Source organism: Pristiophorus japonicus, chromosome 17 (assembly GCF_044704955.1).
Source record: "Pristiophorus japonicus isolate sPriJap1 chromosome 17, sPriJap1.hap1, whole genome shotgun sequence".
Lineage (NCBI taxonomy): Eukaryota > Metazoa > Chordata > Chondrichthyes > Pristiophoridae > Pristiophorus > Pristiophorus japonicus.
Genome location: NC_091993.1, coordinates 19,660,793 through 19,674,747, shown reverse-complemented (window position 1 = coordinate 19,674,747; position 13,955 = coordinate 19,660,793). Strand labels below are relative to the sequence as shown.

General features: G+C 44.7%; 1 protein-coding gene across 2 annotated transcripts in view; it reads left to right on the top strand.

Annotated features, from left to right (window-relative positions):
* Positions 1 to 13,955, top strand: part of LOC139227587 (NT-3 growth factor receptor-like) — a 636,555-nt gene that overhangs the window by 260,109 nt on the left and 362,491 nt on the right. For both annotated transcript variants that reach the window (XM_070858451.1, XM_070858450.1), the window contains exon 9: positions 659 to 761. In XM_070858451.1, the coding sequence (XP_070714552.1) occupies positions 659 to 761 (103 nt within the window). The remainder of the gene's footprint in view (positions 1 to 658; positions 762 to 13,955) is intronic.

The following is a 13,955-nucleotide window of genomic DNA, read 5'->3' as shown; positions in this document are numbered from 1 at the left end:
AAACTGAGCTTTGCCCCAATTGGCCTGGACCTCTCCCAGGCAAGGGGAGGAACCCCTCTTAGAATGGGAATGTGCCCAAATCAGGGGGAGAAAACTGAACCGGGTATATTCACCATGTTGGGGTGCAGACTGTGTATATTCCCTACATTGTGCTGCAGAGCATGTATATTCACCATGCTGGGGTACAGAGCGTGTATATTCATCATTTTGGGTACAAAGCAGGTATATTCACCATGTTGGGTACAGAGCATGTATATTCACTATGTTGGGGTACAGAGCGTGTATATTCACCATGTTGGGGTACAGAGCATGTATATTCACCATGTTGGGGTACAGAGCATGTATATTCACCATGTTGGGGTACAGAGCGTGTATATTCACCATGCTGGGTACACGGCGTGTACATTCACCATGTGGAAAGAGTCCAAACTGCATCTCAATGTGCACATATTGTGTGAGTGAGGTTGCTAGTTAGTTAATTAAAAATGTTCCTTTAATCGGACTTTGCTTCATGAATATTTGATGGGTTGATACTTCAAAGGAAAAGAAGAGGAACCAGGTTGCTGCTCATTAAAGACATTAAAGAGTACCTGGTGATGATGAAGTCAGGGTACTTTGAAGAGACACCATTTCTGATGCTCTGCTTTCCCCCCCACAGGTCTCCATCGCTGTTGGACTTGCAGCATTTGCCTGCGTCCTGCTGCTCATCTTGTTCATAATGATTAACAAGTATGGACGGCGTTCCAAATTTGGAATGAAGGGTGAGTAATGATACTGCCCACTCCAGGCATTTTGCAATGCGGCTGTGCTGGTTTATTTGGTGGGTTTGGGGGAGGGGGGATGGAATATGTTGAAGGTATCACTGTGGGAAGAATGAACTGTCGGGATTTAATGGACGATTAATTTGACTTGAAACAGCAATCATTTGGCTAAAATATGATCAACAGATAAAGTTATGAATAGCTAGAATTGGTGAAACAATGGAAACATCTATTCAGGTCTTGCTTGAATCAGGGTTTCTGCAAATTAAGAACAAAGCGTGATAGTATGGAGATCTCAGTCTCATAACTTTTTTTAATGAATGGGAAGTAGTTTGGTCCATTGGAATTCTTCACATTGGGAGTGGGCCATCGGGATTCTTTGTTTGGATCAGACAGTCGTGTGTCAGGAATGGACCAATTTTGTGTTTTGTAGCTGCTACAGTATATCCATCGTTCCCTCAAGGCCATGGGTGGTGAGGAGATGAGTGATTAAAAGCGCAGTCTAGAAATTGTTACTGTTGAGCAGTGCCAGTGAATATTGTAATGGAAGGTGAGCCAATGCAATTGTTACCACGCTGTAGGGCTTGTTCAATAACCTTGCATTGTTAGCACAGAGCCTCACGATACAAGAACACAATTTTTGAGCTCGATCACTGATTTGAACTTCCATATAGCGAGGTTCCATACTGGATGTGCAGGTTTGCTATATTTGTCCTTATATTTGAACTGTTTAAACCATGCCACAAATCTGTATGAACACAGCACTACTGATTCCTGGTACATCTTCTAGCTGTGATATTGTAGTGAGCTTCTAATGTTGCTGATTGGTCAATGTTAGCAACCTGACATACACCAATGAAATCCCAACTTCAGTCCATGCTAACCAAATGATATTTTCAACCAATCAGATTGTTGGATAAATATTTCGGTCCATTTTGAGCTGCCATTGTATTTCCCGGTTTGCCCCTCCATTTGTCTTGCGCTTTGGGAATTTTACCCACTCTACTAAGAATCTGTTATCTCTCAGGCTCAGCCTTAGCTTCTACTTACTGCGACTACTTCAGCATAGCTCCCCTCCCTCGTTCTTTCCATTGCTCCAGCACTGGTTGCACTGCTCCTGTCCCTTGCTTGAACTTGTATCACGAAAGACTCCACTCCCTGCTGCTCCATCCTCTGCTCCTGCCACTCTCCCTGCCTGCATACTCTGCTCCCACCATTCCTCCCTGCCATGCACTCCACTCCCCACCTCGGTGCTCCACTCATTGGCTCTCTGCTCTTCTTTCTTTCACCGTGCTGCCATACACCAGGTCACTCTGACAGTGCGAACTCCCCCGCCTCCTCCCGCTGTAGTTCCACTGCCTTGAGCACTATCACGGGAGATCAGTCTGGTTACTTAGCAACCAGCCTATTATCTAAAACCATGTTGGATATGAATGTTGAAAGAAATATTAATAAAGGATCTCATGACCAGTGCACCATTTAATGAGGCCAATTTTTGTATTAAAAATGAGACTTGCATTTATATAGCGCCTTTCATGACACCAGACGTCTCAAAGTGCTTTACAGCCAATGAAGTACTTTTGGAGTGCAGTGACTGTTGTAATGTGGGAAACGCGGCAGCTAATTTTTAGACAGCAAGCTCCCACAAACAGCAATGTGATAATGACCAGATAATCTGTTTTTGTTATGTTGATTTAGGGATAAATATTGTCCAGGACACCAGGGATAACCTGGATAAACGGAAAGATGCAATAGCCAAGTTCCATCTCTGTACTTAACTCAGTCAAAAGCTGAAAGTTTTCTAACAGAGGCAATTACATAGCACTACAATTTTCTGTCTATTTTTATGTAGATGATTATATGTACTTTGTGCAAAATTGGAGCAGATGACAGCTTCTACCTCAGTCTCCATTGTCACTGCTGTGTTTTGACCACAGTGCATTGTTCATTTTACATTAAGAGATATAAAAAATATGAGGTATTTTTTTTTAATTTGGGGACGAGTCAAATAGATTTCAGTGGTCCCTTTTGGTCCTGTACGTTATGTTTCTACATTGCTAAAAGCAAGTCTTAAAGCGTGCCAGGTTCATTCCTGACTGGTTGCAAAGTTCGTTGGCTCCAAGTGTGCGGGAAGTGTACCCGCCTCCATCTCCTGACGGACCGCATTGCGGCACTGGAGCTGCGGGTAGATTCACTCTGGAGCATCCACGATGCTGAGAATGACGTAAATAACATGTTTAGCGAGTTGGTCTCACCGCAGGTGAAGGGTATACAGCCAGATAGTAAATGGGTAACCAGCAGGAAGAGCAGTGCAAGGAAAGTAGTGCAGGGGTCCCCTGCGGTCATCCCCCTGCAAAACAGATACACCACTTTGGGTACTGTTGAGGGGGATGACTCATTAGGGGAGAGCAGCAGCAGCCAAGTTCATGGCACCGTGGGTGGCTCTGCTTCACAGGAGGGCAGGAAAAAGAGTGGGAGAGCTATAGTGATAGGGGATTCAATGGTAAGGGGAATAGATAGACGTTTCTGTGGCCGCAACCAAGACTCCAGGATGGTATGTTGCCTCCCTGGTGCAAGGGACAAGGATGTGTCGGAGCGGGTGCAGGACATTCTGAAAAGGGAGGGTGAACAGCCAGTTGTCGTGGTGCATTTAGGTACCAACGATATAAGTAAAAAACGGGATGAAGTCCTACGAGACGAATTTAGGGAGCTAGAAGCTAAATTAAAAAATAGGACTTCAAAGGTAGTAATCTCAGGATTGCTACCAGTGCCACATGCTAGTCAGGGTAGGAATCGCAGGATAGCAGAGGAACCCAAGGCAAAAAACAAAAAGAGCCACATTATAGCAAAATTGTAAAGAGGTAAAGGGTGTTAAAAAGACAAGACTGAAGGCTCTGAGCCTCAATGTGAGGAGTATTCGGAGTAAGATGGACAAATTAACTGCGCAGACAGCAGTTAATGGATATGATGTAATTGGCATCACGGAGACATGGCTCCAGGGTGACCAAGGCTGGGAACTCAGCATCCAGGCATATTCAACAGGAAGGATAGGCAGAGAGGTAAAGGAGGCGGCGTGGTGTTGCTGGTTAAAGAGGAAATTAATGCAATAGTAGGGAGGGACATTAGCCTGGATGATGTGGAATCGGTATGGGTGGAGCTGCGGAAATGCAAAGGGCAGAAAACATTAGTGGGAGTTGTGTACAGACCACCAAACAGTAGTAGTGAGGTTGGGACAGCATCAAACAAGAAATAAGGGATGTGTGCAATAAAGGTACAGCAGTTATCATGGGCGACTTTAATCTACATATTGATTAGGCTCACCAAACTGGTAGCAATGCGATGGAGGAGGATTTTCTGGAGTGTATTGGGGATAGTTTTCTAGACCAATATGTTGAGGAACCAATTAGAGAGCTGGCCATCCTAGACTGGGTGATGTGTAATGAGAAGGGACTAATTAGCAATCTTGTTGAGCGAGGCCCCTTGGGGAAGAGTGACCATAATATGGTCGAATTCTTTATTAAGGTGGAGAGTGACACAGTTAATTCAGAGACTGGGGTCCTGAACTTAAGGAAAGGTAACTTCGACGGTATGAAGCATGAATTGGCTAGAATGGACTGGCAAAGGTTACTTAAAGGGTTGACGATGGATAGGCAATGGCAAACATTTAAAGATCACATGGATGAACTTCAGCAATTGTACATCCTTGTCTGGAGTAAAAATAAAATGGGGAAGGTGGCTCAACATTGGCTAACAAGGGAAATTAAGGATAGTGTTAAAGCCAAAGAAGAGGCATATAAATTGGTCAGAAAAGGCAACAAACCAGAGGACTGGGAGAAATTTAGAATTCAACAGAGGAGGACAAAGGGTTTAATTAAGAGGGGGAAAATAGAGTACGAGAGGAAGCTTACAGGGAATATTAAAACTGACTGCAATAGCTTCGATAAATAAGTGAAGAGAAAAAGATTAGTGAAGACAAACGTAGGTCCCTTGTAGTTGGATTCAGGTGAATTTATAATGGGGAGCAAAGAAATGACAGACCAATTGAACAAATACTTTGGTTCTGTCTTCACGAAGGAAGACACAAATAACCTTCCAAATATACTAGGGGACAGTGGGTCTAGTGATAAGGAGGAACTGAAGAATATCCTTATTAGGTGGGAAATTGATGAGATTGAAGGCCGATAAATCCCCGGGGCCTGATAGTCTGCATCCCAGAGTACTTAAGGAAGTGGCCCTAGAAATAGTGGATGCATTGGTGATCATTTTCCAACAGTCTATCAACTCTGGATCAGTTCCTATGGACTGGAGGGTAGCTAATGTAACACCACTTTTAAAAAAAGGAGAGAGCGAGAAAACGGGTAATTATAGACTGGTTAGCCTGACATCAGTGGTGGGGAAAATGTTGGAATCAATCATTAAGGATGAAATAGCAGCGCATTTGGAAAGCAGTGACAGGATCGGTCCAAGTCAGCAAGGATTTATGAAAGGGAAATCATGCTTGACGAATCTTCCGGAATTTTTTGAGGATGTAACTAGCAGAGTGGACAAGGGAGAACAGTGGATGTTGTATATTTGGACTTTCAAAAGGCTTTTGACAAGATCCCCCACAAGAGATTGGTGTGCAAAATCAAAGCGCATGGTATTGGGGGTAATGTACTGACGTGGATAGAGAACTGGTCGGCAGACAGGAAGCAGAGAGTCGGGATAAATGGGGCCTTTTCAGAATGGCAGGCAGTGACTAGTGGAGTGCCGCAGGGCTCAGTGCTGGGACCCCATCTCTTTACAATATACATTAATAATTTAGATGAAGGAATTGAGTGTAATATATCCAAGTTTGCAGATGACACTAAACTGGGTGGCGATGTGAGCTGTGAAGAGGATGCTAAGAGGCTGCAGCGTGACTTGGACACGTTAGGTGAGTGGGCAAATGCATGGCAGATGCAGTATAATGTGGATAAATATGAGGTTATCCATTTTGGGGGCAAAAACACGAAGGCAGAATATTATCTGAATGGCAGCAGATTAGGAAAAGGGGAGGTGCAACGAGACCTGGGTGTCATGGTTCATCAGTCACTGAAAGTGGGCATGCAGGTACGGCAGGCGGTGAAGAAAGCAAATGGTATGTTGGCCTTCATAGCTAGGGGATTTGTGTATAGGAGCAGGGAGGTCTTACTGCAGTTGTACAGGGCCTTAGTGAGGCCTCACCTGGAATATTGTGTTCAGTTTTGGTCTCCTAATCTGAGGAAGGACATTCTTGCTATTGAGGGAGTGCAGCGAAGGTTCACCAGACTGATTCCCAGGATGGCTGGACTGACATATGAGGAGAGACTGGATCGACTGGGCCTTTATTCACTGGAGTTTAGACGGATGAGAGGGGATCTCATAGAAACGTATAAGATTCTGACGGGACTGGACAGGTTAGATGTGGGAAGGATGTTCCCGATGTTGGGGAAGTCCAGAACCAGGGGACATAGGCTTATGATAAGGGCTAGGCCATTTAGGACTGAGATGAGAAGAAACTTCTTCACTCAGAGAGTTGTTAACCTGTGGAATTCCCTGCCGCAGAGAGTTGTTGATGCCAGTTCATTGGATATATTCAAGAGGGAGTTAGATATGGCCCTTATGGCTAAGGGGATCAAGGGGTATGGAGAGAATGCAGGAAAGGGATACTGAGGGAATGATCAGCCATGATCTTATTGAATGGCGGTGCAGGCTCGAAGGGCCGAATGGCTTACTCCTGCACCTATTTTCTATGTTTCTATTCCCTTCACAAGAACATAAGAAATAGCAGCAGGAGTAGGCCATTTGGCCCCTGGAGCCCGCTCCGCCATTCAGTAAGATCATGGCTGATCTGATCCTGTCTTCAACTCCACTTCCCCGCCCGCTCCCCAGAACCCTTGACTCCCTTAATGCCCCAAATTTAAAATTCAATCTCTCTTTGACCTCATACCTTGCCTATTTCTGTAATTTCCTTCAGCCATACAACACTCCACACCCAACCCCAGAAGCTCTCGGTTTCTCATACTCCAACCTCTTGCATAATCCCCCTTCACTTCCCGCCTTCATAAGCCTGGAACTCCATGCTCTGGAATTGCTTTCCTGCAGCCTTACTGATTTTCACCTCCATCTCCTCCTTGAAACCTGCCTCTTTGATCAAGCTTTTAGCTACCCCTCCTAAACTCCTCTTCTTTGGCTTGGCTTTTGTTTTCCTTATGCCTCCGTGAAGCACCTTTGGAAGTTTATCCACATTGAAGGTGCTATATGAATGTAAGTTGTTGCTGTTGTTGTACCAATCAAGCACAGGTACAGGGGTGAATGAAGGGGCAGAACGCTCTGGTCCAGAAACATCAGACTTCTGCTGGAGTATAAGGAAAATAGGAACACCTCTCACACGTAGCTGTAGACGGGCCCAAGATCGACAGGACTGAGTCTCCACATCCTGCATCGAGAGCTATTGCTGCTCACTCTCCTAGTCACAGAAAGGTAAATGGGAATAGTTAGCAGTCATTCTTGGAAAAATGATTGACTGTCCCTGAAGACGTGGCTTCATAAATGAACACTACTTCAATCAGATGGATGAACTGATGTCTGCAACAGTACCTGCCTCCATCCTTTTGGAATCACTGAACCAAGGTGACATATTGCTATAATACTGGATTTCAATCCTTATGCAGCTCCTAATGTTGCATTTGACATTTAAGCTGTGCTCACACTTGACTGTGTATAATATAAGGATAGCTCGAGTGGTTGATATAATGGGTCGAGCTAATTGACTATGTTTGAATACTGGTATTTAGATTTAATTGCCATCATTGAATCAAAGTGCATCTTGTATTCTCTATAATATGATGGTTTGTTGCTCTTCTGCCTCCTCGATAATCTTCAAATATAAATGTGACTTATTGTCGAGATGTGATAGCGCTGTAACTGTGCAATGTCTTAAAACTCAGCCTGCCCTGGGCACGAGACTGGTTGAAGATGTATCCGCTTCTGTTTAACAAATTAAAACTGACAGACAGGACATGATGCCGTCTGTTTAACCTCGACTCAGAACATAGAACTGGGGGGCATAGGTACAAGAAGACAAACCTCAAGCAAGATCAAAGAAGAGAATGATTTCCTCCCCTCCTCACCCACCCCAGAGCATTGGTTATAAATATCTGGTTAGGAGCAGGACTGGAGGGATAGATGGAAGTGGTCAAATATGCCTTGGAACTCAATGGCAATTGGGATCCTGGAAATGTTGCCTGTGGAAAGACATGAGCGATGGCTAAATACTGGATGTGGACATGGGATTGGCTCCGTGCAGTAACATGGGATTGGCTCCGTGCAGTAATATGGAATTGGCTCCGTGCAGTAATATGGGATTGGCACCGTGCAATAATACGAGATTGGCTCCGTGCAGTAATATGGGATTGGCACCGTGCAGTAACATGGGATTGGCACCGTGCAATAATACGGGATTGGCTCCGTGCAGTAATATGGGATTGGCACCGTGCAGTAACATGGGATTGGCACCGTGCAATAACATGGGATTGGCTCCGTGCAGGAACATGGGATTGGCACCGTGCAGTAACATGGGATTGACTCCATGCAATAATACGGGATTGGCTCCATGCAGTAATATGGGATTGGCTCCGTGAAGTAACATGGGATTGGCACCATACAATAATACGAGATTGGCTCCGTGCAGTAATACGGGATTGGCTCCGTGCAGTAATATGGGATTGGCACCGTGCAGTAACATGGGATTGGCACCGTGCAATAACATGGGATTGGCTCCGTGCAGGAACATGGGATTGGCACCGTGCAGTAACATGGGATTGACTCCATGCAATAATACGGGATTGGCTCCATGCAGTAATATGGGATTGGCTCCGTGAAGTAACATGGGATTGGCACCATGCAATAATATGGGATTGGCTCCGTGCAGTAATATGGGATTGGCTCCGTGCAATAATACGGGATTGGCTCCGTGCAGTAATATGGGATTGGCTCCGTGCAATAATACGGGATTGGCTCCGTGCAGTAATATGGGATTGGCTCCGTGCAATAATACGGGATTGGCTCCGTGCAGTAATATGGGATTGGCTCCATGAAGTAACATGGGATTGGCACCGTGCAATAATACGGGATTGGCTCTGTGCAGTAATATGGGATTGGCACCGTGCAATAATACGGGATTGGCTCCATGCAGTAATATGGGATTGGCTCCATGCAGTAACATGGGATTGGCACCGTGCAATAATACGGGATTGGCTCCGTGCAGTAATAGGGGATTGGCTCCGTGCAGTAATATGGGTCTGAATTCCTTTCCTCCTGCATCTCTCCCATCCCACTCAATAACTAAGTGATCCTTTTGTGAACCACAGACAGGATTGTTCCTGGGGGAGTAGTCTTAAATATTAAAACGTACATGAACTTCAGAATTAAAATGAATTAGTTGCTTAGAAAATGACTTAACCAACCCACTTTCAGTATTTAATCGTTGAAATGAATTGTTGGTGCAATGAGGAGAATAGTCCAGATTTCAATGGTGAAGCAGTGATGTGTACCGACCCTGGTGGTGGGTCAATGATGTGTACCCACTCTGGTGATGATGTGTACCCACCCTGGTGGTGAGTCAGTGACGTGTACCTACCCTGGTGGTGGTGGGTCAGTGATGTGTACCCACCCTGCTGGTAGTGTCCATTGTATATATGTGCCCCACATTCGCTAGATCACTTTGACAATGCTCCACCAGTAATGTGAGTTCCTCATCAGTTTCAGACCAAGCTTGTTAATTCAGAATGAGCCACTTATTTACATTAAAGGAAGATCGAATGTGAAACAGTGTCACCCTCAGTAAATAGATGGTCAGAATAATGGAACAACTTTTAAAAGAACGTCCATGAAATTCAGATGAGTGTCACGTAGATTTATTGTTTTACACATTAAAGCTCCGGCCAATAATAGACTTGGCTATGAGCTAGGGCTCCAGCTATTAAATATTTTGCACCTTGTCTTGTGGTGTTGGAACAATTTAGCACTGACACAAATACATTTTTTCAATGATTTTAGCTGCGTTGTATAAGTCTGTATAGAGAGGACAGGACAGTATTGCTTTCTGGTGCCTAGTTGCCTATTATTTAAGTGGCTACCATTGGGTCAGACACACTATTTAAATAATATCCCTGCTCCCAGAAAAGGACACCGATCCTGGCTGGAACTGGGGATTGTTCTAACAGCCAGCAACAGGACATGGTAAAAGAAACAGTGCGGCAAGACTGTGTGGGTGCAGCAATGAGCAATGGCCATGCTCTCATTCCCCCTGTAACGGACAATGGCGGTGTTGTGATTTCCCTTTAGCACTGTAAAAGAAAGACTTGGATTTATATAGCACCTTTCACGACCACCAGACCTCTCAAAGAGCTTTACAGCCAATGAAGTACTTTTTTTTAAAGTGTTGTCACTGTTGCAATGTAGGAAACGCAGCAGCCAATTTGCGCACAGCAAGCTCCCACAAACAGCAGTGTGATAATGACCAGATAATCTGTTTGTTTGTTATGTTGATTGAGGGATAAATATTGGCCAGGACACCAGGGAGAACTCCCCTGCTCTTCTTTGAAATAATGCCATGGGATTTTTTACGTCCATTTGAGAGAGCAGATGATCTCATCTGAGAGCCAGTGCAGCGCTCTCTCAGCACTGCACTGCAGTGTCAGCCTAGAGTTTTTGTGTTCAAGTTCCTGGAGTGGGACTTGAACGCACAACCTTCTGACTCAGAGGCAAGAGTGCTGCCCACTGAGCCACAGCTGACACTCTGTGTAGCAGGCAATGGCGGTGTTGCCATTTCCCCTTGGCACTGTAGCGGGCAATGGCGGCCATTTCAGAAGTCATATTGAATGATGATTTTTGTGCTGAAATTATACAATACAGTGATATGATGACTATAGAGCTTCATGTGACTCGCGTTATTAGTTAATATAAACACTGCCTATTGTTCCTCTTGCAGCATCCATTCACTCGCACTTTCTGTAAACCCTCCTCACTCCTAATTTTGAGTTGTCTTTAATCAAAACATTGAATATAGTTAGGACAGAATGTGGACAGATGAAGGTTGAATGGGACAATAAATTCAGACATTAAGAGGCCTACTAAGGTGTTTTTGTGAAGGGACACCATAAGTTTCAGGCTTCCCAACTCAGCCAGGAGGCTCTTTTCTGATAGACACGTCTCAGGGTATGACAGGAGATAAATGGATCATTGGTGTTTGTCTCTCAGAACTCGGATCTGAGCGATCTCTGGTCCCTGTCACTTCAGTCCTGCGCCACCAAGCTCTTCTTTTGATTCTTTTTTAAAATTCCCCCATTTTTCTCCCCCCTTCTCCTGACGCCAACAACTGAGTTCAAGAGGTACTCGGCAGCTCACCCAACGGGCCGTTCTTCCTGTACGAGGTCAGACAGCGAACTCCAGAAGGATATTCAACTATGGGTGGCAGCACAGCTGAGTCCGGTCCCAACATTTCCAAAAAGGATTTCACTGGATCACAATCAGGAGCTGATTTTTGTATTTTCTTTTTGCTCTCCTAACCCAGAGGCACTGAGTCGAATTGTAGCACCTCCTACTATTATCAGCGAATGCAGCCAGCGGGCATGGAGCCTTCCTGGTCAGTACGCTGCAGTGCCACGCTGGGTGTGCATCCAATTTTTGATTTCTGACCGACCCCTCCTCCCCCCCCTTGTCATTTTATTAATTAGCAGACCTATTATTGATTGCCGAGGCTGTTGACGTGAGTTCATCCTGTCTGCGGCCTCCTGAATTCACTCTAGGTGGGAATAAATCTGTCACTATGCACCCACATCATACATAAATAATGTGGTGTCTTTAATAACCTAAAAACATGTTCCCCATAGCATGTTTCAGCATGTCTGTCAGCGTTCTAAAGGGATGCCGCTTGAAACCATTGTTCTGTGTGACGATCTTTGATAGTTTAACAAGATGTGAAACAATGTTCGACGTGATTATTGCTACAAACCAACCGCACAGCTACACGGCTGCCAGCAGGAGGCAAGGAAATGAATGGTGATTGAGGATGAAACTTGCACGTGTATTGCAACACACGTCTGGCATTGGAACACGAAGGTCTCGAGTGTATTTTGGGGAGAAACGGGCACGAGAATGGTTTGTGTGCATTCTGAATGTTACCTGTTGCACGGACAGACCCCTCAGGGCTGTGCGAAGGCTGAAACATAGAAACATAGAAAATAGGTGCAGGAGTAGGCCATTCAGCCCTTCGAGCCTGCACCGCCATTCAATATGATCATAGCTGATCATACAACTTCAGTACTCCACTCCCGCCTTCTCTCCATACCCCCTGATCCCCTTAGCCGTAAGGGCCCCATCGAACTCCGTCTTGAATATATCCAACGAACTGGACTCAACAACTTTCTGTGGTAGAGAATTCCACAGATTCACAATTCTCTGAGTGAAAAAATTTCTCCTCATCTCGGTCCGATATGGCTTACCCCTTATCCTTAGACTGTGACCCCTGGTTCTGGACTTGCCCAACATCGGGAACATTCTTCCTGCATCTAACCTGTCCAGTCCCGTCATAATTTTATATATTTCTATGAGATTCTCATATTTCTAAATTCCAGTGAGTATAAGCCTCGTCGATTCACTCTTTCTTCATATGTCAGTCCTGGGAAAAAGAAGGGCAGGAGTGTACTTGCATTGGAGCCGGTTCAGAGAAGGTTCATGAGGTTGATTCCTGAGATGAAGGGGTTGATTTATGAAGAAAGGTTGAGCAGGTTGGGCCTGTACTCATGGGAATTTGGAAGATGAGAGGTGATCTTTTTGAAACATATAAAATTATGAGGGGGCTCGACAAGGTGTATGCAGAGAGGATGTTTCCCCTTGTGGGGGAATCTAGTACAAGGGGACATAGTTTCACAATAGGGGGTCGCCCATTTAAAACGGAGGTGAGGAAGAATTTTTCTCTCGGAGGGTCGTGAATCTGTGGAATTCTCTACCCCAGAGAGCTCTGGAGGCTGGGTCATTAAATATATTTTAGGTGGAGATAGACAGAATTATGAACGATAAAGGAGTCAAGGGTTATGGGGAGCGGGCAGGGAAGTGGAGTTGAGGCCAAGATCAGATCAGCCCTGATCTTATTGAATGGTGGAGCCGGTTCGAGGGGCCAAATGGACTACTCCTGCTCCTATTTCTTACATTCTTATGTTCTAGGAATGGCAGCTCAATATTCCTAGTTGCAGGGTTTTCAGACGAGATAAAGAGAGGTTTAAAAAAGGAGGGGGGTCACACTTTTGATTAAAGAAACAATTACAGCTGTGAGGAGGGATGATAGTATAAGATTATGAGGGAGCTTGACAAGGTGAATGCAGAGAGGATGTTTCCACTGATGGGGGAGACTAGAACTAGAGGGCATGATCTTAGAATAAGGGGCCGCCCATTTAAAACAGAGATGAGGAGGAATTTCTTCTCTCAGATGGTTGTAAATCTGTGGAATTTGCTGCCTCAGAGAGCTGTGGAAGCTGGGACATTAAATAAATTTAAGACAGAAATAGACAGTTTCTTAAACGATGAGGGGATAAGGGGTTATGGGGAGCGGGCAGAGAAGTAGAGCTGAGTCCATGATCAGATCAGCCATGATCTTATTGAATGGCAGAGCAGGCTCGAGGGGCTGTATGACCTACCCCTATTCCTATTTCCTATGTTCCTATGTTCCTATATGTTAGAAGGATCATCACATGAGGCTATATGGCTTGAACTAAAGAACAAAATAGGAACAATCACACTGCTGGGAGTGTATTATAAACCCTGAAACAGTAGATAGAAGAGCAAATTTCTGACGTGCAAAAACAATAGGGCAGTAATAGTGGGGGATTTCAATGATCCTAATATTAACTGGGATACTATCAGAGGGCATAGAATTACTAAATTGCATTCTGGAGAACTTTTTTAGCCAATGCATAGCATGCCCAACAAGAGGGAGACAGTTCTGGATTTTGTTTTAGAGAATGAAGCTGGGCAGGTCGAAGGAGTTTCAGTGGGAGAGCATTTTTGTGGTAGTGATCATAGTTCAATAGTGTTAGCACAATTATGGATAAGGACAAAGAAAAAACAGGAGTAAGGGTTCTAAATTGGGGAAAGGCTAATTTTACTCGGCTGAGAAGTGATTTAGGAAAAGTG